The following is a 25,743-nucleotide window of genomic DNA, read 5'->3' as shown; positions in this document are numbered from 1 at the left end:
CGCCGACCTACGACACTCAGACAAATTAAAATGCTGCATTGCAGCGTTGTGATTGGCTCATGAAGCCTGACTGCTTCCTGTTCGGCCGACGCGGAGCAGAGACGAAGTGGGAGAGAGCGGCGAGGAGTTAAGTGTCTTTCTCTTATTTTTTACACCCCACTTACTCCCTCGCCCCCGTCCTGTCACCCCAGATCAGTACCGGCTGCCACTGGCTGTCAGGTATAAAGATGGTCTTTGAGCGAGTGATCGACAAGCGTGTAAATCTATAAGACTTTTTTCCATCCTTTCTATCCCCATCTTCAACCCTGTAAACACCATTGCCCTAACATTAAAATGGTCTCCCACCACAACACCTTCATGAATAATGTCAAGCGAGGTGGGGGCCAATAAGGGAATGGGGAAAGACAGAGCTGCAAACCTTGCAGAAAGTTAAATGGGTGGTTAGTATGCACGAAATGCGATGTGAATGGGCTGAACTAGCTTTAAGGAGGCATCTGATGCCTTGTCAGAATTACAGTTAAGTTGCAAAAAACTAACTACGAGACATTGGACAGAATGTCATAACTGTTAATCCTTTTGCGCTCCAGTCAATATAGTTTATGAATGATCATTGCATTTTACCACTACCACTTAATATCTTGGTCCACCATTTTGGTACCTCTTCAAGTTCCATTATTTCTCCACCGTCTCTTCTAAAGAACCAATTTTGCAATATCACTGTCATCCTGATTAAAATTGTACTATATACACAAAATCATATCCTCAGCTTCTGTCCCCTGAATGTATATGCGCTGTGTATAACTGACCCAGGTCCTATTTCTCCGCATCTTAGGAAGAGTGAACATTTAATTGATTAATAATTAAATTGTTTATCTTATGTTTCTGAGCATCAACGGCTAGGAGGCCAGCAGATATGTGCTACATAAGCTTGTAGTAGAATGTATGCCTTCAGTAGGTGGTCTAGTTATATTCATGTCCAGCACTTAAAGTCGGCCTGTTTTCCACCCCTACACCATTATCTTACCCTGAAGGAAGATGTTCTAGGGCTGAAGCGTCTCAGGGCACTGCCACTTCCAGTGACACCAGGAGAAGTGGCCCCAGAGCCATCTGATTCTTCAGGGCTGGAACTCGACTGTTTCTTTTCTCTCATCCCAGTGTCCTGAAAAAATAGAACAACGTAAGACTTTCCAACATTTTGCTGTGCGACAATTGAAATACAGAGATATCCCAAAATATAATTGACAAAATGAATGTTCAGATAGTTCTTACACCACTTACCGTTGTAACCAAAAATGAGTGCTCGTTATTTCCTTTCCCAATTAAAAACAGAACATATTTCCAAATATAAGCATTTCCAGGGTTTTCCCAGATATTTTTTTGTAAGAATTCTGAGCAATATCGTTGCCTGAGTTTTAGACAACATAAATGTTGGTTGTGAATTAGTTCTAAGCAGATTTTTGTCTTGTTTTCTTTTCATTCAGAACGATTATTTGTCAAAGTAATCTCCAATTTCTATTTTTGAAAAATGCAAGCAGCAATATATATCTTTCCAGGAGAAATTTCTCCAAATACAGTTTTTTCTGGAAAACAATATAATTGTAGTAATTAGGTAAAAATTAAATGATTTTACGAAAATGTGAATAAAAAAAATAGAATATTCTATATTTCACGCACAGAACAAAAATGATCAAACAAACAGTATATTATAATTCGAAACACTACTCTGGCTGATATAGGGAAGGCGCATAGACAGGACTTGGAAAAAACACACTAATACATATTTAGAAGGATAATAGATACCAACATATCTACAGTGGTGGCCTAGTGGAGATAGTGTTACAGGTTTTTTTGTCCTTTGGCCGAGTGGAACATTTTACAGAACAGTTAATAAAGTTCCAAGGTAAATGCCCAAGGTTCATGAGGAACAAATGCTATGAGCTGTGCTTGTATTTTTGGCAAGATGGGTGAGTTGTGTTAAGATACTCCTAACAAAAGAGGTGACTGAAATATGATAGTGCAAGTGGGTAGAGATGGGATAGACCTCCAAGACAGTGTGTTACAGTGTACCAAAGACTTTTGAATAAAGTGTAAATAGTTGATATCTCACCAAAGAGTGTAAAGAATGATAAACACAAACACAGATAAGTATTTGATTACCCACATTTGGGGTGGAGGGTTATTGCACAGATAAAGACATGCAATCGCATGATGATGGCTTATTCGGAGTGTGTGTTTATAGTTGAGAAACAGTAAGAGGCGCTTTTATTTGCCAAAGTGCAACCACCATACAGACAGCCAATGTTACTCAGCACAGATTAAAGAATTTGGTATTTGTATAGATCTAGCAGAGAATAAAAGGGCCAGAGCCCATCTCTTGAGATAGATAACATTCAAAATTCACCTGGCTTGAGAAACCTGTTAAGGTAGAAGTATCACATGTGTAGCGAATCCATTTCCAGACGTTTAGTCAGTAAACATAATTAAGACCACCAGTCCAGCAGCAGCTCAGCCTCCAACTGAACCCACAACCCCCAGCATTCCACCAGCCCCAGCATATCAGATTGTTATCTCACTGATGACCACTAGAATGTAATGGTTGCTCAGCAACTGAGCCAAAGAGTCAAGATGCATGTCCATGAGTATAAACCACAAGAAAACCTCTCCGACCCTTGTGTAAAATCAAAAAGAGTACTTCTATTATATGTCCCAAAACGTGCACTATGTTGTCACTATGCTCACATCAACTCCAATCGATTTCCCACAAGTGTTCTTTAGAGTCCCTAGAAGACTTCTCTGATGACAGTCAAACACTTCAGGGTAAATTTCTCTGCAGCGTCACTTATGTTTTTGCAAGATTATTTTGAGGAGGCATGCTATTCTCCACATTAAGGTTAATCCAAAATTTCTGTTGCATAGATAGTGATGGAGCAAGGATTCAAGAAAACGAAACTTGCTCGGACCAATCTCTCATTAGCAAGTACTAATCACTAGAAATAGTAAAGAAGAGAGAAATAACATGCGTAAGACATTCACATATAGGGAAAAGAGCTTTACTCACGCTTAAATAACAAAGAATAAATTGCAGCGCGACCAAACCCAGCTTTAAATGGAAAACCATTTTTGCGCATGTGCAAACCAGAACTACGTAGATAATCACGTGATTAATCAGTTTGGGAGGGAAAACTCTCAGGCATGCGCGAGAGTTACTAGCCTTAGGTCTTGAGGTACCACATGCCTAGCAATTGCTTGCCGGAACTTAAAAAAGAGCTGTTGCTTCTAATGCTTTTGCTTAAGGAGAGAGAATTTAACATGTGATAGAGTGGAAGTGGGTGGTGAGCAGTGACAATCACATATTTGAGAAATTAACATTTGTTTATGATTCCTTAATTAATAGTGTACGTTTGGGCCTAATGTGGTAGGCAAATGAAAAAGATGGCCGTGAAGATGGACGCGAGTTAGAACATGCACAGTGTGATAATGATGTGACCCGCTGACCGTGTTGCTGGCAGGATGACTTGTTGTATTCCTATATTAGGTCATTTCTAGAATGATGGCATGTCATGTAGAATGTGTGGCATGTCATGTAGAATGCATGAGGGTAGGAGAGATGTCAGTTGGATGTTACCTGGTAGGACCTCACCTGCCTCCTGTGGATGTCTAAGTTGTTTTACTTCTGCAATAAACCTACTTGGTATTATTCCATGCGTGGACTCTTCACTACATAATTACTGGCGACGATCGGGAGACCAAGTACTACAAGCAAGAAGAAGAATTTAAAACAACGTTCACATTTCTGTTTCTTTGTTCACGAACTCTTACTCATTTGACATTAACTTTTGAACAAGGACCTTTCCTTATGGGATAATATTCCCTGCGTTGAAGTGTTTGTTTTGTGGAACAAGGTAAATCGTCCAACAGCACTTCCCAATCTAAAGTACCACATCGTGGAAGCTGTAACTGGTGAAGCCGCAACCAGCAGAAGCCACTACCGGCGGAAGCCACAACCGTGAGTGTAATGTGCTAAATTTAAGAAGAAAACCCTTCTTACATACATTTTCTCTTCCTCACCGTTGGACGGCGCATTTTTTGAACAGTGGCAGAATCCTGCGCGCCCGCTGCTCCAGTGCGTCCTAGTGTGCCCTAGCAACGCCGAAGAGACTCCATCTCGCAGTTCGGGGTCCCGCGACTGTGAGGAATTCTCCTACGAACAAACTGAGTGCATTCTGGGTACTACCCTTTCACCTGCCTGACATCTGACGTCAACAACGTGCCGCCATTTTGTTTGTTTTCTTCGTGATTTTCACAGAAGATACTTTCACGAAGCGTTTTCTTTCCACAGCAAAATTGCTATTCCGACTCAACATTTTTTACTTTTTTTGAGCAATCAACTACTATTACCAACAATCAGTAAGGTAATAATATTTATTTAATTATTATATTTTATTGGGAAAATTGCTAAATACAATGTCTAATATTGCTGCTCCACCTCACTTTCTACAAACTGCTGGTGAACCAAGCATTGAGTGGGATCTATGGTACCCAATGTTTTTGGCCTACGTTGACGTCTTGGAAAAAGATGGGTGCTCAGCAAAACGCAAGTTGGCCCTTCTTAGACATTGCCTTGGTGGAGCAGGGATTAAGGAATTTGATAATCTTCCGCCTATTGAAGGTGCTGGAGACATTGATGTATTCGAAAAAGCTTCTAGACAAATGAAAATCCGTTTTGGCAGAAAAATAAATACCGTTATGGAACGTTTTAAGTTTTATTCCCGCACCCAGAAACAAGATGAATCGATCGAAGATTATGTTTCTGCCTTACGCTCATTAGCTTGTTCGTGTGCATTTGAAACTATTTCTTATGAACAAGTCCTGAGAGATCAAATAATGATGCGTACAAAGAGTAAGAAAATTCAAGAAAGACTTTGGTTGGGCACAGAATCCTCTTTGAGTGCTGTCATTAACATTGCGAAAGGGATTGAACAATCAGAATTATTTGTTTCTGAGATTAGAGGTCAAATACCAAAGTCACAAGTTCCTGAAACTGAAGTCGCATTAGTGAAAGGTCAAACCACCTCATTTAGTTCTAATAGATTTCCTCCCAAGAAAGACAATGAAAAAAAGTTCCCAGAAAATAAGAATGTTGTTGAAAATAAGTTTTCTTACAGGAGAAATGTGTCTTGTTATAGATGCGGTAGTTCTAACCACTTAGGGAATCACCGGGGGTGTCCAGCCTGGGACAGAGTATGTGTCAAATGTAAGAGAAAAGGTCACTTTGCTAATGTTTGTCGTTCTTCCCAAAGGGTTAACTATATTTCTCAAGAAGAAGAAGAAGTTTTACAGAGTTTCAACTGCATTCTGTCTGTAGATGAATCAGAACAAAAAGAATTTCCTTCCTACACGATTTTAATTGATAATCAACCCATCCTTTTAATGATGGATTCATGCTCATGGTATTCCATTATTAGTCTGAATCTCTTTAAAAGTCTTTGGTGTGACAGAAAATTATCATATCCTGATATTTCTCCTGGTGGATATTCTGGGCAGAAAATAAATATTGAAGGTTTTTTTTGGGCTGACATTCAAGTGGAAGATAGATACACCAAAGGGAAAGTATACGTGGCTACTAAAGGTGTTGCTATCCTAGGATGGCCACATCAAGGATTATTGGGAATCAAACTCGATCCCAATGCTGATCCTCCAGTGTATTTGGGTGATCCATGCATATTGAGTGTAAGCGATTTAGGAGATAATGCTCTTTTTGTGGAGAACACCAGAAGAAATTTTCCCGAAGTTTTCAAGGACACTTTAGGGAAATTTACAGATTTCAAACACAAGATCATTCTTAATGACAATGCTGTCTCAGTTAGACACAGAGTCAGAAATGTTCCGTTGGCATATCGTGAGAAACTTAAAGAAATTCTTGGGGATCTGGTGTCTAAACATATCATAGAGCCAATTGAGTCTTCCCCTTGGGTTTCTCCTGTTGTTTTATCCCTCAAAAGTTCTGGTGAGCTCCGCCTATGTGTGGATCTCCGCAGCTTAAATAAAGAAATTTGGATTGATAAACACCCCCTCCCTAACATTCACGAATTTATTTCCTCACTCACTGGTGCCACTGTGTTTTCCACAATTGATTTGGCTAGTGCTTACCACCAGGTCGAGCTGCACGAAGAGTCAAAGAAATTAACAGCTTTCGTAACTCCAGAGGGCATGTTTCAATACTTGAGAATGCCTTTTGGACTTGCCAGTGCTGCATCTGTTTTTCAGCATTTAATGAAGGAAGTTCTCTCCAACTGTAAAGGAGCTATCGCGTTACAAGATGATATCCTAATTTTTGGGAAAGATCTTAAAGATCATGATCACAATCTACATTGTGTGTTGTCTAATGTTCGGAGGAAAGGACTTACTTTAAAATTCAATAAGTGCAAGTTTAGACAACCGAAAGTAGAGTATCTTGGACATGAAATTTCTAAAGATGGCATTAAACCGAAATTCAATCATGTTAAAAGCATTACTGATACTCCTGTTCCTTCTTCTAAAGAGCAATTACTGTCCTTTTTAGGACTCACTGAGTTTTATGGTAAATTCGTTAAAGATTATTCTACTATTGTGCACCCTTTACGATCTTTGTTAAAAAAGCAAGCTAAATTTGTGTGGTGTAAAGAACAACAGTCTTCTTTTGACACTTTAAAGGGTAAAATTATCAATGCTCCTTTCCTTAAACCTTTTTCTGTCCACAAAGAGTGTATAGTTTGTGTGGACGCGAGTAATGTGGGCCTAGGTGCCGTGTTGATGCAAAAAGACCATCTGGGTGAATGTGTAGTATCTTATGCATCCAGGACATTGAGGGATGCTGAATTTAATTATTCCACAATAGAGAAGGAGCTTCTCGCTTGTACGTGGGCGACCCAACATTTCCGTCAATTTCTTTGGGGGACGAAGTTTACGCTGAGGACAGATCACAAACCCCTTGTCAATATGTTGTCAGCTGGTGGTGGAAGAACTCTCACTGCTCGTCTTGCCCGTCTTGCTGCTAAATTGCAGGAATATCGCTGTGAGGTTGTTTATGTTCCTGGACGCTCTAATGTGCATGCGGATTGCATGTTACGTTTTCCTATTAGTCAAGTCAAGTCAACAAAATTTATATAGCGCGCTACATACCCAGAGGGTCTCAAGGCGCTTGAGGAAGGGTGGGAGGGTTACTTGTCGAATATCCAAGTTTTAAGTTGCTTTCTGAATGCAAGATGGTTCTGAGTGAAACGAAGGTGAGTGGGGAGTGAGTTCCAGGTCTTGGCGGCCAGGTAGGAGAAGGATCTACCTCCCATGGTGGTTTTATTGATGCGAGGCACGGTAGCTAGGGCTTGGTAGGAGGAACGTAGCAGGCGGGGGGGGTGTAGAAGGAAAGTCGAGTGTTGAGGCAATCGGGTCCGAGTTTGTAAAGTGATTTGTGTGCGTGGGTTAGGAGGCGGAAAGTGATCCTCTTATTGACGGGGAGCCAGTGGAGTTTTTTCAGGTGACTGGAGATGTGGTCTTTACGTGGGATGTCGAGTATTAGTCTGGCCGATGCGTTCTGGATGCGTTGGAGTTTTTTCTGGACTTTTGCGGTGGTGCCGGCGTATAGGGTGTTTCCGTAGTCCAGGCGGCTTGTAACCAGTGCATGGGTGACCGTTTTTCTGGTTTCGGTGGGGATCCAGCGAAATGTTTTTTTGAGCATGCGAAGAATGTTGAAGCAAGATGATGAGACGGCGTTGACCTGCCTGGACATCGAGAGTGAGGAGTCTAAAATGATGCCCAGGTTCCGTGCGTGATCCGTCGGGATGGGTGATTGTTCTAACAGGGATCTTTCTGACGAGAGTGATGTGGCATTTACCTTGTGTGATGTTAATTTAATTGCTGGGAAAGATCAAGAAAATCTTATAACTGAAAGTATTTGGTCTACAGCCATGCTTCAGGATGTTGCGCTTGAGAAGGTTAAAGTTTTCTTAAGAAATGGTTGGCCTGAAGAAAAGAGAATGAGTGGTGATTTGGCTTCCTTTTTTAAGGTTAAGGATGAGTTAATGGAAATTGATGGTATGATATATCGAGAAGATAAAATTGTTCCTCCATGTGGCGTTAGAGACTCCATTTGTGGTCTAGCCCACGAGGGCCATATGGGGATGTCTACAACGAAGAGAAGGATCAGAGAATTTTACTGGTGGCCCAGTATGGACGCCATGATTGACAGGTGGGTTAGAAACTGCTCTCCCTGTTCTTTAAGTGACAAGTCTGTGAAACCAATTTCTGCTGGGATCTCTCCTGTTGAATTTGCTCTTGGACCTTGGAGGAAGTTAGGCATCGACATTATTGGTCCTTTTAATTATCAGTCGGGGAAGGATATGTTTGCTGTAGTTCTTGTAGATTATTTTTCGAAATGGCCCGAATTGAAAATTGTTGAGAAGGTCAGTTCTGAAATTGTTGTGGAATTCTTGAATGAGGTCTTCTGTAGAGGGGGTTTGCCAGAAGAAGTCGTTTCCGATAATGGACCACAGTTTGTGAGTGAAGTTTTCGTTTCATTTTTGAAAGCTTGTGGTATCCAACATAAAAGGGTCTCGAATTATTCTCCACAATCCAATGGCCAGGTGGAACGTTTCAATAAGGTAATTAAAGAGTCTTGCCAGTTAGCCTTACGAAGTGGTTTGAAATGGAAAAAAGCTTTACAAGCTACTTTGTTCACTTATCGTATGTCCCCCAACTCTGTTACTGGGTTGTCTCCTTTTGAGATTTTGCGGCGTAGGAAGCCAGGCACTAAAATTTTTCCTTGGTGGTTGAAGGCGAGAGATTCTGTATATTCGGAGCTAAACATGAAGGATGTTAGGGATCGTGTCGGAAAATACCAAGAAAAGATGTTACAGAGTTTTCCTCAGAAATCTGTTTCTTCCAAAATATCTGTAGGTGACTTTGTTAGGGTGAAGTTTGGTGGTATTATTCCGAAGGGTGTTTCCAGGTGGTCTTCTCCAGTTAAAGTTACTGAGGTTTTCAGCAAGGCTGTTAGAGTGGAAGGTGGCAAAATCTGGAATTTTAGACGCATATCGATTTGCAGATCTAATATTTCAGAAAAAAGGAATGTTTGCTTGGATGTGAAATCTCATGGAAGTAAGCCACTGCCTGAGGTTGATTCAAGTTTTTCTCGGTTCGCATGAAGTTTTTGACAGTTTGCAATCTTCTCATGTGTTTGTTCCCCAGATTTGTACTAATGATTCTTCTTCACAGGTTGCTTCTTCTGATGTGGATGAAGTTGTTTCTAACGAATGTACTCAAGATTGTAATTTAGAACCTGTTTGTGTACGCAGCAGTTCTCGGGTGAAACATTTCCCTGAAAAATTTAGAGATTTTATATGTTCTTAAATGTTTTTTTTTTTTTTCCTTGAAGGATCTTTCATTTTTGTTGTTTTTTTTTTGTTTTTTTTAGGGGGGAGGTGTGTTGTATTCCTATATTAGGTCATTTCTAGAATGATGGCATGTCATGTAGAATGTGTGGCATGTCATTTAGAATGCATGAGGGTAGGAGAGATGTCAGTTGGATGTTACCTGGTAGGACCTCACCTGCCTCCTGTGGATGTCTAAGTTGTTTTACTTCTGCAATAAACCTACTTGGTATTATTCCATGCATGGACTCTTCACTACATGACTGTAGACCTGTATTGAAATGCATACTGAATTGAAACATCTAATGGATGTGAAAAGGAAATAAAAGCAAATAATGAATGAACTAAAGGGGAAGGGTTTGTTAGACAATAAGGTTTATTAAAGAAGTGAATATGTCAGCATGAGGTGATGACAACTCCCCTGCCAATGCCCAATCACAGTCCGTGATTCACTGATATTTGCAACTTTTGAGGGTGGGACATACAGAAATAAAGAGTATAACTAGAGTGACTTGAAATTGGAAAGTGTTGTTGATGCTGGAGTTGATGAGACGTCGATGCTGAGTGAGGTGTAGACAAGAGCTGCTGCTGGAAAGAAGAGAACAGACTGTGAAGATTCATTCCTGAATAATAACCTGATTAGATCGAAGATTCCTTAACAATATCGACAAGGGAGAGAGTGTAAAAGAGGGATATGCCCTGGTGTTTCGGGTCTATAGAGAAGTTTAGTAAGTATTGCCTTGTCCTGATCCTGTCCTATAGTCTTTGTCTCCTGCTTCTTAATCGGGAGACCGCCACCAGTCCATTGGCCAGAGAGTTGGATTTCCTGTTTCACCATTAGGTAATAATTATTCTGTCTTAAATTTGCAAATGTATGATTTATTATGCCTTTTGTCTCTTCATCTAGCCACTACTAATACATTGGATTGTTGAATGAGTCTGTGAACTGTATGTATTTGTTCAATTAATTTTTCTCTCCCATGAAAGTTGGTGGAGTTTGCACTGTGAATTTGTACTAATGCGTTCATTTATGACTGAGATTTAGATAAAATTCATTGAATCTTGCCCAGAGTCTGTGTTTATTTCATTAAGATCTGTAAGTTAGTTAGTTAATTGTTATTATCACCATCAACTACTCAACTAATGGTCCACTGACCAAAGGAAGAGTGTTGATCTGTGAAGATTAGGTAGACATTGACTAATGAAGATCAAAGTGAACATAAAACTTGACACCCAGCGAAACAGCCAGGAAAATTGAATGTGCATATGGGACCATTTGAAAGATTTATTGATTGTGAAATGTTCATCCTGTCCTTTCTTGGATCAGTGCGACTGGGTCAGTCATATGGACTGCATGGAGGATGCAGAACTTCCCATAGGATATATGCCCAATGTTAGAAGGAGACTTGTACCTGCAGAGGCTAGGGATTGGCTGCATCTAAACAATTCTGATACCATTTATGTGGAAACCAATTGGGCAAGGGCAAAAGAACTTAAATAGGCACAAAGAAATATAAGTTAGGCGGATGTCAGTCTTCCGACGACAGTTCCCCAATTGGGTCCCCTATTCAAAAACATACTCTGAGGGTGTGACAATGTAAGAGCCATTGGAGTAAGGGCATCAGACTCCCTGCCCTATTTAGAGCAGATGAGTTGATGGCAGTCTTCTGTCAATCTGGGGAGGTCATAATGTCCTATGCTACCCCAACGGAGAGAGTAAACGCTGCTATAGTTTAAACCAGGAGCTAAATTAGTTATTGATAATATTTAATTGATGGACCAGGCCGCAAATGGTTACCCCCCCCCATGTGCCACAGTCTTTTTCTCATGCCACTGCGGTTGCAAACCATTTTGTTCTAATCGCTAGAGGTAGAACATGAATTTAAATACGCATTTTAAAAGTTCTTGTTCTTTCCATAATTACTAATTCCCCAAAACCAAAGATTAGTAGGGCTCTGAACAATGCCAAGCGTTCAAAAGAAAGGCCAGATTTGGAGAGGAGGAGATCAGCGTCATCTCTCTGTGTATGACACGTGCAAGTAGGGTTATTGATTGAAACAGGAGAGATACCAAATGGGACACTAAGTATATGGTCATCTTGATTGAAGGTTAGCAATTTCCCAGTCTACCTGTAGTAAATGAGCATGCTGCAAGTAAGGAAGAGGAGAACAGAACAAAACAACGAGTTGCAAGCCTGGTGCATTATCTTCAGAACTCCCTTTTTTGCTTCTTGAATGTGTTACTTTTTTCTCATCCCCTACCGTGCGCAGCTGCAGATGGAGGGTTTGTCTTGCTTCGATATGAGGTAAAGGCTTCTTCTCATCCTCCGCATTAGTCCCTTCAGTGCATGGTTTCGCACCCGCCTCTTCAGTTTTGCACTCAGTAATCCTTTCCACAGACCGCTGTGTGATTAGTTTCCTGACTTGCTTCACATCTGGATTATCAGCGCTTTTGTTCCTCGAGAGTTTAATGGAGCTAGAAAAATTTTAAATAAATTCACATTAACAATTATTAAACAAGTCAAGAATAAATTATAATAGGATAGAGTGGGTCATTTGTCGATAATTTTCGAAAATACTGTGATGGATTAGATATTTGAAATACATCAGGAAGAAGAGGTAACGATTAAGATCCCTTTAAGCGTATTAGAATCATTATAGTATGTCTCAATTCTGATTAACAGAGCCTGCTCCGTGGGCTTCAAAGACATTATTTACTCACCAGCACTTAATTTGTAATAGAATGAGTGCTCTTGCCCCCGGCTCTGCTCAGAAGCTCGCGCGATGCACAATTACATGTTGGCACAATAAATACCAAGTCTGCATAGTCTTGAATCCACCTCATGCCTTCTTAATTCACCACCAGGCACTCCCGGTCCCTTTATCTCACTTTTCCAGGTTCCCGCTGATGGAGCAGGTTAATGAATAATATTGTGTTCAGGCTTGTGAAGCCAGACTTCCATAATGTTTAATAAAACTAATATGTTTGCTGCATGTTATTAAATCAACCTAGAATAAACTGTGCAACATGAACACACGGGACTAACATTATGCTTATTTGTGCAAAATGCAAAAAGAAATTATACAATAATTATTGTCTATTATCTTTGTCGTATACTAACTGCTGCTGTCAAAAATAATAGCATGTGCTTTTAAATGTGCTTTTGTCTTGTCTTTTCTGTGACAAATGCAGTTCCAGATTGGATTGGTACATCAAAGGTAATATATGCTGCTTAAATGTGCTTTTGCTAGGTAACATAATTAATGGGTTAACATTTAGCAAGGGGGTGGGAAACAGAATACATTTCAGTTCTTTAAATAATCAATGCCTTGTGTTTGTTTAATATTAGTTTCCATGATGGGGCCTGCCTGAATAAGGCAAGTGGGTGAGCTGCAATGGAAAGGAGCCTGGTTCTGCAAAATAAAGCTATGTGGCAGTGGAAAGGTTTCTTATGAATGTCTTTGCCAAGTTGGTTTCAAAAGTCTATTGTGCCACGGGAAGCTCAGAACGGACAGGCTCAAGGTTGGGAGGAAGAGCTGCGGTATTTTTGTGCATTACATGAACATCTTTGCTACAAAATGTAGCAGCCTAAGGAAGTGTCGCCAGGACTCTGTGCATGAACAATGGGTTAGTGAAAAAGCCCGGACCTGAGGTGGAAGATGTCACAATTTTCTGTGGCATGAGGTGGTTCAGCCAATGGGGAGCCAGAATTCAGCTGTTGGAATGTGAAAATAGTTAGTTTAGCCTTAGTTTTAGGGTATAAGAATTTGCTCAAAGAGCAGATATTTGCCTACGCTTCTTGATTCCAGAGGGTCATGTTCTGCTGATCGACGAACGCACGTAAGGACAGGAGACTTTATTAAAGACTTTGTTTTCAGGCGATGAGGGTAGAAACAGGGAATTAGTTAGGGTTTGGAAATGCTCATTTTCACTTATATCTGTTAATGAATAATATTTCTTGAATCAAGCTCTCTTTATAAATGCTGAATAAACCTTTCTTTATGACATTTTCTAATACTTGTTTAATAAAATTCCAAAACCTAAGTTTTCATGAATATGTTTGAATAAACTTACTAAATGACGAGCTGGTCTTGATTATTGTGGATTGTTTAAACAACATATATAGATCTAATCGCCTCATGATTCAGTCGCTCTGTTATTGATATGGGCCTGATATTATATGGTAAGTTTGGTGGTAGTAGGTAGAATCGTTTATGCAGAATTCTGGTAGGAGCGCTGGATCAAATTCCTTAGTAGCAGAGGATGGTGTATATGTTGTTTTTGACATACATGCTACATACATGATACATATATGTTGGTATATTCATAGGATCAATGTTTAACATATGTTGAGTTTTTGATTCTGTCAGATTGTTATATGTAGTTGTAAGGGTTTTTCCAGCAGTGTGAAAAATTCCTGGTTTGCTATGGCAAGAGTAGTGTGACGCTGGTTTCAGGTTACACAGTTCATTTGTTTTGCTTCAAAAGGTGATATCGTCGCATATCACTAGTGTTGTGGACGTACAACACAAGTTTAGGGTTCTAGGTGTGTTGAGTAAAATGTATAGTGAGGATTGTCTAAGAAATTTGAACTTTGAGTATAGGGACTAAGAGCCCGTTCTTAAACTCTCTGTGAAAAGAGTAATAGAATTTATCTGAGCTTGTGTGAAGGGTAAGAAACGTCGTTTTCTTACTGGCAAAAGAGGTTTTCTTCTAAGGTTAGAGTCCTAAGGAAGAAAATAAGTATGCATGAATAGGGATTTCTTCAGTATATATATGTGTAAATGCGATAGAAAATATCCTGGGGAAGTAGCGTCGTCTATTTCAAATGAATGTAATTCTGAATGTCTGAAAATTACTGTCCTTTTATTAGGGAAGCAGGCAAATTGTTTGTTTCATGTAGTTACTAATTGTTAAAAAGTAATTATAAGGCGTTCTGAAGCCTTCGGGTAAAGTATGCGCTATTAAAATTGTATAAACAAGTGTTTTGAGCTCATTTTGCAAAGGAGGGGCTGTTTTGGAGCGCGAGGGGAGAAAGAGAGACTGCAGCGGCATTGGACGTCACTGCAGCCGCGCTGTGAATGGCTGATAGTGTTACAGCAACGCGCGGGAGGACAGGGGTTCTTTGGTCGGACGGGTTTTGCTATCATAAATCTAGTGGAATTGTTGGAAAAAACATATGCGCTGGTTAGCTGTTGCCACGAGTCAATGAAGTGAATAAATTTCCATCATTGTGTGTGTTACGGTAGCTGCTCTGCTCTGTGTTTAACAAGACGAGCGTTGCAGCATTAAAAAGGTTGATTTGTGTGATGAGATGAAACTCATGGCTGATTGACTCTTGCAAGAAGATGGAGGATTCTGAGATTTGTTGACTTTTGCATCGAGTTCAGATGCTGCGGTGTAATTGAATAGAGAATTCAAACCTTTCCCTTAGTTGACCTTCCATTGAAAGTGCGCAAAATAACCTTATAGGCGCCCCATTTCTTTTAGGTGTTTCTGCCTCTGTTTATTAAATTGTTTCCATTTGGTGCTTTTAGCCAGCCCACTTTTTCTGCCTTTTAAAATAAAATTCGAGCATTTAAGCAAGAGAGAAGTTCTGTTGATTAGGGCAAGAAGATCTGTTAAATAGTACAAAATCCAACATCACCTGACTTTGTTGAATAATTAATAACGCGTAGTGGTTAGCAGATGCTGTAAGGCCAATAAAGTGAACATATTTTTCTTATTGTGATTAATTTAATAAAGGTGAATATTTAAAAACATGGATAATTATTATCTAAAGAAAGAGAAAATGTTTTCCTGGTACAAGAAAATGAAAGATGTATTTAAACATGATGAAAAGGTTGTTACTACATGTGAGAGCAAATTAATGAATAAACAGGCGAATAATGAAGTAACTAGTAAGCATAATGAAGATACTGAAAATAAAGATACAGTTTTAAAGGACATATATTTTGAAAGAACACCATCTCCCCCAAGAGAAATAATTTTTAATGAAAATTCGATTCCCAAATTAACAAATGTAAATTATAAACATGAGAGTAGAAATTATTGATCAATGTAGAAATGGTAATGTGTCTACAGACCAACGCAGAAGTTCAAGTTCGAGCAAAACCCTAGAACAGATTAATGTAACCCCAAGAGTTTCAGTTCAAATTAATAGAGCCCCTGCCCAGATATCTATAACAGAAAGGTATGATGAGATGTCTAGTACTTCTGGAATTAATATTCCTGGTCATGTAAATTCTACAAATGATTTAATTGAACAGTAAACCAGAAACATGGAAGCAGTGACAGTTCCTGTGATAATTGGACCTATTCTCCCAATGCTTAGAAAAGATTAAACTAGTTCCACAGCTTTAACGGTCCCATTAAATTCTAGAATTCAAAATTTTGCTGAAAAACTTTATTCTAATGTATCTGAAAGTCAGCCAGTAATGATTCCAACTCAGCAAGAAAGAGTGATGACTCCAGCTCCAGCTAGTGAGGACTCTGATGTTGACCTGATTGATCTGACACAGCCTGATGAGTACAAATTACTGGATGTTGCAAAATTAAAGGTTGTTTTAGAAGAATTAATAAATGGTACAATCAGTACAGACAGATTAAAACATATCAGGATGATGAATTGTTGTTTCTTTGCAAAAGCATTACTTGGAAAACAAAAAAATAAGTATGATGCTGTTGAAGAAATGGCTTTTGATTTAGAAATTGATTTGAGTAAACAAAAACTGTTTAAAAAAAATTACAGAATGGATTTCATTGAAAGGGACATTGAAAGCTTGAACAATACAGGTAGAATTGCCCATATGAAAGATTTAATTTGGACTTTGAGAAAATGGGGTAATCTGAATAAATGGAAAACAAAATGGACGAAGAAAAAAGAGAAGGAAAAAGCAAATTTAGCTTTTGTAAGAGAGTGTAAAAATTCGCCCAGAAATATCATTAAGAATTAATTATGGTGTCCACAGATGCAAAATGAGATAAGTGAGCTGAATCAACAGCTACAAATACAGCGACAGGTGGTGATTCAACAGAATGAGATACCTTCGCCGCCATTTCCAAATTATGTTAATGAGCAGAAATACAATACAGATACAGGATTCAGTGGAGACCAGGAAAACAGACCACAAAGAATAAATGTACCCCCAGTATCTTGAAATGAATCTGATGATCTTTCAAGTGAAAATATCCAAGTAATAGATATAACTGATCCACAGATTAAAACAAACTTGACAAATGACCATGAGTGTCAGGATGTATTAGAATTTTACACAAAGCCTAGACAAGACATTAAGGATGTTCCTTTACCAGAATCTGACTATGTGTTATTTGTGAATGGTTCATGTTTGAGAACAGATGATGGTATATAGAGTGTAGCTTATTCAATATGTACGATTGCAGAAGTGATTGAAGCCTCTTGTCTCAAAGGAGTTCGTTCAGCTGAAGTAGCGGAATTAATTGCTTTGATTCGTGCATGTGAGATGGGTGAAGGATTGAAAATTACCATAATAACTGATAGTGAATATGGATATTACATAATGCATGACTATGATCAACTATGGTCACAAAGAGATTGTTTAAACTCTATAGAATCACCTATAAGAAATGCTATTTTGATTAAGAGGTTGATAGATGGAATTTAGCTTCTTGACCAAATAGCAGTGGTGAAATGTGTTGTAAAAAGAGAGAAAAATGATTATGTCTCAAAAGGCAATGCGTACGCAGGTATCAGTGCTAAGTTCTGTGCTTGGGAGAGGGTTGCAATCAATCGGGAAAAATTTAATGAACATGTTTCAAGCATTCTCATATTAATCTTTGTAATTCAGACATGGCAAGAATTAAAACAATTACAAGATAAGGCAGATGATGAGGAGAAAATTGAATGGCTGAGACAGGGCTGTAAACAAAGAGAAGGTGATAAGATTTGGGTTTACAAAGATGACAGATTGGTCATGCCAAACAGCATCATTTTAGATATGGCTCGAATGTATCATGGGGAGGGTCATGTAGATCGAGATGACAGAATGAAAATGTTCAGAAAGACATGGAACAATCCAAAGTTCAGATTAGCTGCGGAGTCATTCTGTAAAAGATGTCTGACATGCCAGAAATACAATCCAGGTCAAAAGACAATTGAGAGTTTGGAAACTATAGGCCGGGAGGGTGGTCCATTTACAAGTATTCAAATAGATTTCATTGAAATGCCCCAACATAACAAACTGAGATATTTCCTAGTTATCATTTGTTTATTTTCAAAATGGGTAGAAGCTTTTCCAACAAGAAAGAATGACACAACTACTGTGGCAAAGTTGCTTTTGCGCAAATTCATTCCACGTTATGGCTTTCCAGTGACTGTAGAAACAAACAATGGAACACGAATTGAAAATGAATTAATGCAGATGGTTTGTGAAGCATTTGGTATTGAACAAAAACTACATTGTGCATACAGACCGGAAGTATTAGGAGATGTTGAACAAGTAAGTGGCTCTATTAAGAATAGACTTACAAAAATGTGTAAAACAACAGGTATGAAGTGGACAGAAGCCTTGCCACTTGTGTTGAGTACTCTAAGAAACATACCTGATAAGACAGGTTTGAGCCCTCAAGAAAAAATGATGGGAAGGATCATGAGGCAAGCTTTTGTTCCAACAAACAAGTTGTTAAGTATTAATGACAGTGTTAGCTTAGACTATTGCAAAAACTTATCTGATGTGGTAACTACTGTATTCAATCAAGTGGGAACTGAAGTGATCACAAAGGAGAGAGAACAAGGACATGATTTGATCCCAGGTGATTGGGTCAAAACAAAAGTGTACAGAAGGAGAAATTGTCTAGTACCTAAATGGCGGAAGCCAAAACAAATAATTCTGATAATAACAAATACTGTAAAATGCAAAGGTATGAAAAGGTGGATACATGTCAGTCATACTTTGCGTGTACCACAACTAGAAAATCAAGATGAAGAGGATACTACAGATGATTCAGATTCTGAAGAAGAAGATTATGAAGAAAATACAGAACTTGAAGATCGACAAGAAAGTCGACATCTGGAAAATGCTGATGTGAATGAAACATCAAATGAGAAAATAGTAATAGAAGATTCTGAAGATGAGAAAACTGAAATTTTGCTAGATCAAGTAGCAGAAGAAAAAGAAGAATCTGATCAAGAGATTCAAGAAATTCAAGAACAAGATGAAGAATCTGATCAAGAGATTCAAGAAATTCAAGAACAAGATCAGGAGAGTATCGAAAAGCAGATTGAAGACTCTGGAAATAAGAACAAAAATTCTGAAACTGGGAAGTTAGAAGTAAATCCAGAAGAAGAAGGCGAATTACCAAGTACCAGCTATAAGGATGATGTTCCAAACAGAGAAGTAAAACTGCTGATTAGAGAAGACCCTGAATCAAAGAAGAAAACTGAAATAATGAAATTATTCAGCAGAAAAAGAAAATCAGCTGAAGACACAGAATCTGAAACTAGTGACAATGATGATTATGTAAATAAGCCGAGAAAGAGAACTTGGAAAATTGAAAGTAATTTGACAGAACACAAGAAAAAAATAATTAATAAAAAAGTTGAGAATATGGTATACAAACTGGTAAATAAAGAAGATAGTCAAACAATTGGAATTAAAAGTCTAGAATACAAGTTGGTGAATAAAATTGAAGAACGAGTGAATGAAATTTCAAGTCAAAGCAAAGAAGAGCTAAATGAAAAGTTCCAAATAGAAGGAAAAATTGAAGTGTTAAATAGAAGAAAACAAATGAGAGTGGTCAAAACAAATCAGAAAAATAAGTCATTAAGGCAGTCCTTTATAATATTTCCACCTGTAATTGAAAGATTAATTGACTAGGTCGAAGAAATCTTGTTAGTTGACTAGGTCGAAGAAACTATGTTTCCGTTGGAAAAAGAAACTTTGTTGTATGACCTAGGTCGAAGAAAACATGTTTTAGAATTTGAAAACTTAAAAAAAAAAAAGAAAAAAGAGAGGGGTATATACTAATTTTTCAAAATTAATTTTTTTTTTTTTTTTTTAGGTGGGACACTACTCAGATTAATATTTGTTTTGTTGGTGCAAGCCAAAATGTAGATACCTATAAATTCATTGGGGTTGGGGATTTAAAGGTGGAAAGGATCCAACTTAGCTGAATAAAGAAAGGGAAAAGGAAATAGAATTAGAAGAATTTTGTAGAACTCAATATGAGAGTTGCAGAAATATAGATGAAATTAGGGTTTACATACTAATCCTGAGTAAGCCTGAAACATGTTCAATAGATACAATTTGTGAAATTTTTGGGTGGTGTTTGGTGATTCTTAAAATCACCAGATGAGGGAGTTGATGGAGCAGGTTAATGAATAATATTTTGTTCAGGCTTGTGAAGCCAGACTTCCATAATGTTTAATAAAACTAATATGTTTGCTGCATGTTATTAAATCAACCTAGAATAAACTGTGCAACATGAACACATGGGACTAACATTATGCTTATTTGTGCAAAATGCAAAAAGAAATAATACAATAATTATTGTCTATTATCTTTGTCGTATACTAACTGCTGCTGTCAAAAATAATAGCATGTGCTTTTAAATGTGCTTTTGTCTTGTCTGTGACAAATGCAGTTCCAGATCGGATTGGTATATCAAAGGTAATATATGCTGCTTAAATGTGCTTTTGCTAGGTAACATAATTAATGGGTTAACATTTAGCAAAGGGGGGTGGGAAACAGAATACATTTCAGTTCTTTAATTAATCAATGCCTTGTGTTTGTTTAATATTAGTTTCCATGATGGGGCCTGCCTGAATAAGGCAAGTGGGTGAGCTGCAATGGAAAGGAGCCTGGTTCTGCAAAATAAAGCTATGTGGCAGTGGAAAGGTTTCTTATGAATGTCTTTGCCAAGTTGGTTTCAAAAGTCTATTGTGCCACGGGAAGCTCATAACGGACAGGCTCAAGGTTGGGAGGAAGAGCCGCGGCATTTTTGTGCATTACATGAACATCTTTGCTACAAAATGTAGCAGCCTAAGGAAGTGTCGCCAGGACTCTGTGCATGAACAATGGGTTAGTGAAAAAGCCCGGACCTGAGGTGGAAGATGTCACAATTTTCTGTGGCATGAAGTGGTTCAGCCAATGGGGAGCCAGAATTCAGCTGTTGGAATGTGAAAATAGTTAGTTTAGCCTTAGTTTTAGGGTATAAGAATTGGCTCAAAGAGCAGATATTTGCCTACGCTTCTTGATTCCAGAGGGTCGTGTTCTGCTGATCGACGAACGCACGTAAGGACAGGAGACTTTAATAAAGACTTTGTTTTCAGGCGATGAGGGTAGAAACAGGGAATTAGTTAGGGTTCGGAAATGCTCATTTTCACTTATATCTGTTAATGAATAATATTTCTTGAATCAAGCTCTCTTTATAAATGCTTAATAAACCTTTCTTTATGACATTTTCTAATACTTGTTTAATAAAATTCCAAAACCTAAGTTTTCATGAATATGTTTGAATAAACTTACTAAATGACAAGCTGGTCTTGATTATTGTGGATTGTTTAAACAACATATATAGATCTAATCGCCTCATGATTCAGTCGCTCTGTTATTGATATGGGCCTGATATTATATGGTAAGTTTGGTGGTAGTAGGTAGAATCATTTATGCAGAATTTTGGTAGGAGCGCTGGATCACCGCTTTCTCCCTTTGGGATTCATGTTCTGTCTTTGCCTTCGTTCCTCTTTCTGTTCTATATGCTTTTTCTCTCTCGCTCTCATATATGTCTGATGCGGAAAAATAAGTCCGGGTTGCCCCCACCAGCAACCAATGACTCAAATTAAGAACTGTTAAATCTGAACACAGTTTAGAAAAGGAAACCATGTTTATATCTGCTCAATTGATTCACTTGGTTGACTCATTTTAAATATAATTCTGATGTTTATCTTGATGTCAAAGAAAGTGCGCTCCTTGAACCAAACAGGTTAGTAGTTGCCAATCATTAGTTTGGTATTATGCTTTCATCTTTCACCGTGCTTCTACTAAGAGTTCTGTTTTTTTCTGAGAAAGTCACAATAAGGATTTTGGAGAATGACCTAAACAGGCAGCTCAGGGTAGGTATTTGACCATAACCTGATAAAGTTTAGAGAAATTGCTAAATGCTTCTAAACTGACACATAAAAGGTACCTATCTAGACCAAAGGCCTTCTTTTGAGCTAATTCATGACACTTTAAATTCCTAAAATTTGTGAGTTTGTGGATGGGGTAATGTAGGTCATGAGGAGGCACCACACCAAAAGAACCAGCCTGTCATTCAGAGGAGATTTATTCATACAGACATATCTGATGCCAGCTCTGGACCAGATGAGGCCGGTGCCCCAGTCACATTTCTTGTAAATAGGCAACCCAGCACCAACCCAATATGTGCCCCATGAACAATCTTCTCCTAATATCGACGGCAGTTGGCACTGTGAAGACAGGGCTCTCCTGCCAGACTGCATGGCATGCACTCACAGAGGGATCATTGAGAGACAGGCTGTGGAGTGTGAGTGGAGAACAAGAAAACAAGATCTTTTTGTTTATTTAATCAGAGCACTCACACTTTGATCAAAGTCTAGCGAAAGAAGCAAAGAACCAAGTTAAGGTACAAACCACAGCTAAACCGTGCCAAGGAATGAAATGGATTGAGAGAGGAGAGAAAGCGATGATAAGAGGAAGTTGAGGGATGATGACTTTGAAGAGCAAAATGGAGCAGATGGGTTGGTGGAAGGAAGGGAGAGAAAAACGTGGGAGAAACCAAAAGGGAGCATAACAGGGCGCTGGGAAGGAATAAAACAGCTACATAAAGGACAGAAGGTGAGAACTGTCAGAGGAGGCAAAAGAATGGAGAAGAGGAAAGAGACAAGAAGTGACAGGAGGAATCAAGGGAAAAGGAACGACAAGAGTAAAAGATGCAAGAAAAGCTGAGGGGGTGAACATAAATGAAAGAAGAAGGGTGTGGGCTTGAGGAATAGCAGAGGGGCTGAGAAATAATGAGTTCTGCAGGACGAAGAAGAGGTAGGGCGAGAAGAGTGATGGACAGAGTAATCCATAAGGTAAAAAGGAAGAAGGTTCTAGAGGAAGACGATGATAACATGAATACGTGGTATTCCACAGTTCTTGCTGCCACTATTTTATCACGATGTATACAACAGGTGCCGGTCGTTAGTACTATCAAATACAATAGTTTTCACGTTTTGATTTTTTTTGCAGATTTGTACAGCACGAACTCGAAGCGATTAGAGCGCTGTGCATGAGCACCAGGGGTCATATTACGCATTGTCATTGTTTGCACCTGGTGCACCTTTTAAAAGGTGCGCTGGGAGCAAACAATGACAATGTGTCCCATTATGGTGAATGCACTGCCCCCAGAGTAGCCGCAAACTCACTCTGCCCTGGGGGCAACACATTCATGTGAAAAACACAGCAGCCACTCCGTGTTTTTACAGTGCAGGCAGCAACCCATCTGCACTTTTAAAGGGGATTAGAAATCCCCTTGCGCGCGTGTGCAGTAGGTGACTGCACCCGCCTGCAAGGGGAGGTCTGGTTTCTCCCCTCCAGATGGCTCCTCTCAGGGGGTGCACTCACAGTGCGCCTCCTAGAGTTTCTGTGCCTCTGCGCCTGCGTCTGTAATATGGCGCGGGCGCAGAGGGATTGGAGTGGGATAGCTGAATATGTTGTTGCTCCCATTTTCCTGTGATTATTATTTTTTTTCTTTTTTCTTTCTCCCAGTTTCTGGTGGGTATGATCCTGGCGTTTTTGTTGTCCAGCACTCATAGTTAGACAAGTGATTCTGTCCTTTGGCTGTGTGTTCATCTTGGAAAGAGCCAGGTCTACAATGACTTCCAATATTCCATGTGGTTTTAGATGTTTAAGGATTTTGTCAGGAGACTTGCTATACTTGTTATACTCTGGAGTCTCAGCGAACCCGCTGAGTGAGCCCACTGCGCCAAGGGAGCCACTCTCACTTGAGGTATGGTATGGCACCCCTTGCCAAAGCATTCCCTCTCCCCTTTTTGGGGAAGGATCCAGTATGTAGGCCTTGGAGTCTCAGAGACCCCTCTGAGAGAGTCCACTGCGTAAAGGGAGCCCCTCGCAACAGAGATAGGGAAGTGATACCACTTTCCCTGGGATCACAGCATACTGGACTTTGGACGTTGCCTTGACTCATCTACCGGTTTGTGTCCCCGTCACCCTTCCCCTCCTCTTCCCATGCTGTGTCTCTCATCCCCCCCCCCCCGCCTTCATTATCTGTCTACTTCCCCTGCTCCAACCCCCCTCCCATGAATCTCTCACCTTGCCTGCTTTTCCCCTTATGTATATGTGCTTATTGTTTATCTCGACCTTACAAGTAACTATGTTGCCATGCTCTAAGAACTATGTAACCTTTGTAACGATGTAACCTGTAACTATGATCTGATGCTCATGTAAAGCGCTCTGATACCTCTGGGTCTAGCCAGCGCTATATAAAACCTTTTAAATAAAGAGGTAAACAAATTCCCTCATTTGCATAGGGCACACCCTTATTCAAATGAGGGAACACACCCTGAAGGTAGCCCTGTCACTTTAAGTGGGCCAGCACTATCGCTATTACTGAACGGGGACGCACAAGCGTCTGCACCCCCTTCTGTTATATCAAAGTGCTCCAGGGTGCACAAAGCAGGCGCAAATGCCTGTTGTGCCCCCGGGGCACTTATTGTAATATGGTCCCAGTTGTATTACAGGACCCGTTCATGTTTTTTTGTAGGCACGGGGAGATTAAGTGATTTGCCCTGAATCACAGGATGCTTGAGCCTCCCGCCAGATCCAAACCTGGTTTCCCAGCTGCAAGGTTGGCGCTCTAGCCATTAATCCACACCCTCTCAATAATGGAATGATGAAGGACCGAGATAGATGAGGGCTTGAGGAACCCAGCTGGCAAAATGGAGTGCTTAATTCACTTTGCAACTTGCTGACTGAGGGAACGTGAAGGAGAGAAAAGAGGTGAGGGAAGAGGAGAAGGTAGACGAGGAAAGAAAAAGATAAGCAAATGAGAAAGAAGGGTTTTGGGATAATAGGAGAGAGGCGAGGAAGGTTTGTAGGGAGTAAAGTGAGAATACAGTCTTTGTAGGGCAGTGTACGGAGGGGCACAGAAGGGGAGGCTATGGTAAGAAGAAATAATTGTGAAGAAGGGGATTGGGAGATGAATGGCAGATCAGAGCAAGTGGAGCGAAAGAAGGCCTTACACAGTGGGCTATGATGAGAGAGAAAAGGGGAGAGTGAGTGTAAGAATGTTATTGTGCCATAACATGGCGTGTATTTGTACAGCGTCCCCTTAAAAGTATCTTGGTGTTGAAATAACAGAAGTTTATTGAAGCGGGATGAGGGAGAGAGGTCAATGTGCGGCAAGAAAGATGAAGAAAGCTGCGGTTCTGAATGGAGGTGAAAGAACAGAGTGAACAACGAGGGAGGGAAGGTCTACTTTCCTGTTGAAGATGAGTTGAAAGGAAGAAGAGGCTGAGCGGAGGTAGAGGTAAACGGGGCTCTGTAAACTAGTATTTTTTTTTAAACTCTTTTTATTCAGAAAATAGGCTCTCATGAAGATGGCGTTATACATAGTAGGCAATGGCAGGTGCACACACATAGAACAGACAGATATATATTAAGCAATGTGAACATCATGGTTCTACAGAAACAGTTCGGAAGTCATACAAAATCCCTAGGACTGTAGTGAGGCAGCCTGGGTAACCCACACTTCCCCTCTATACCTCCTCCTCGCCCCCCATATCTTTTCCCATTGTAGTGAGGCAGCCTGGGTATCCCACAATTCCCCTCTATACCTCCTCCACACCCCCCATATCTTTTCCCATTTCCTAGGACACCCCCTGCTCTTATAAATCACTCTTTCCGCCCTTTGGCACCAGTCCAGGTCATGTTCCCATTCTTCCACCGTCGGTAGGAGGTCGCTACCCCGCATGCGGGCTATGTTTCTCTTGGCCACCAGGCTTGCCAGTGCCAGCCAGATCTTATCCCATTTCGGCCAGGTGACGTCATTCGTAACTCCTAAAATATGCCATTTAGCCTCCATCGGAACCTCCGTCCCAATCACCTCGGACATTATGGTAGCTAGATTAGACCAGTATGCCCGGATCCTGGCGCAGTCCCATAGGATGTGAAAAAAGGAGCCCTCCTCCCCACAGCCATGCAGACAGAATCTAGAATCAGCATACCCAATACGATGTAGTGTTGTGCGGGGAGTGTAAGAGTGATGCAGGATGCGCAGTTGGACCAATCTAAACCGTGCTCGAATTGCTACTTCTCTAGGGCTCTGCAACGCCTCC

General features: G+C 39.9%; 1 protein-coding gene across 2 annotated transcripts in view; it reads right to left on the bottom strand.

Moving 5' to 3' along the window:
- Positions 1 to 25,743, bottom strand: part of LAD1 (ladinin 1) — a 303,504-nt gene that overhangs the window by 65,324 nt on the left and 212,437 nt on the right. For both annotated transcript variants that reach the window (XM_078644193.1, XM_078644194.1), the window contains exons 5-6: positions 11,666 to 11,879; positions 1,025 to 1,159 (exon numbers count right to left, since the gene is read on the bottom strand). In XM_078644193.1, coding sequence (XP_078500319.1) covers positions 1,025 to 1,159; positions 11,666 to 11,879 — 349 coding nt within the window. The remainder of the gene's footprint in view (positions 1 to 1,024; positions 1,160 to 11,665; positions 11,880 to 25,743) is intronic.

This window comes from Lissotriton helveticus, chromosome 5_1 (assembly GCF_964261635.1).
Source record: "Lissotriton helveticus chromosome 5_1, aLisHel1.1, whole genome shotgun sequence".
Taxonomy (NCBI): Eukaryota; Metazoa; Chordata; class Amphibia; order Caudata; family Salamandridae; genus Lissotriton; species Lissotriton helveticus.
The sequence above is the reverse complement of the archived record's forward strand: the minus strand, read 5'-3'. Positions and strand labels throughout refer to the sequence as shown.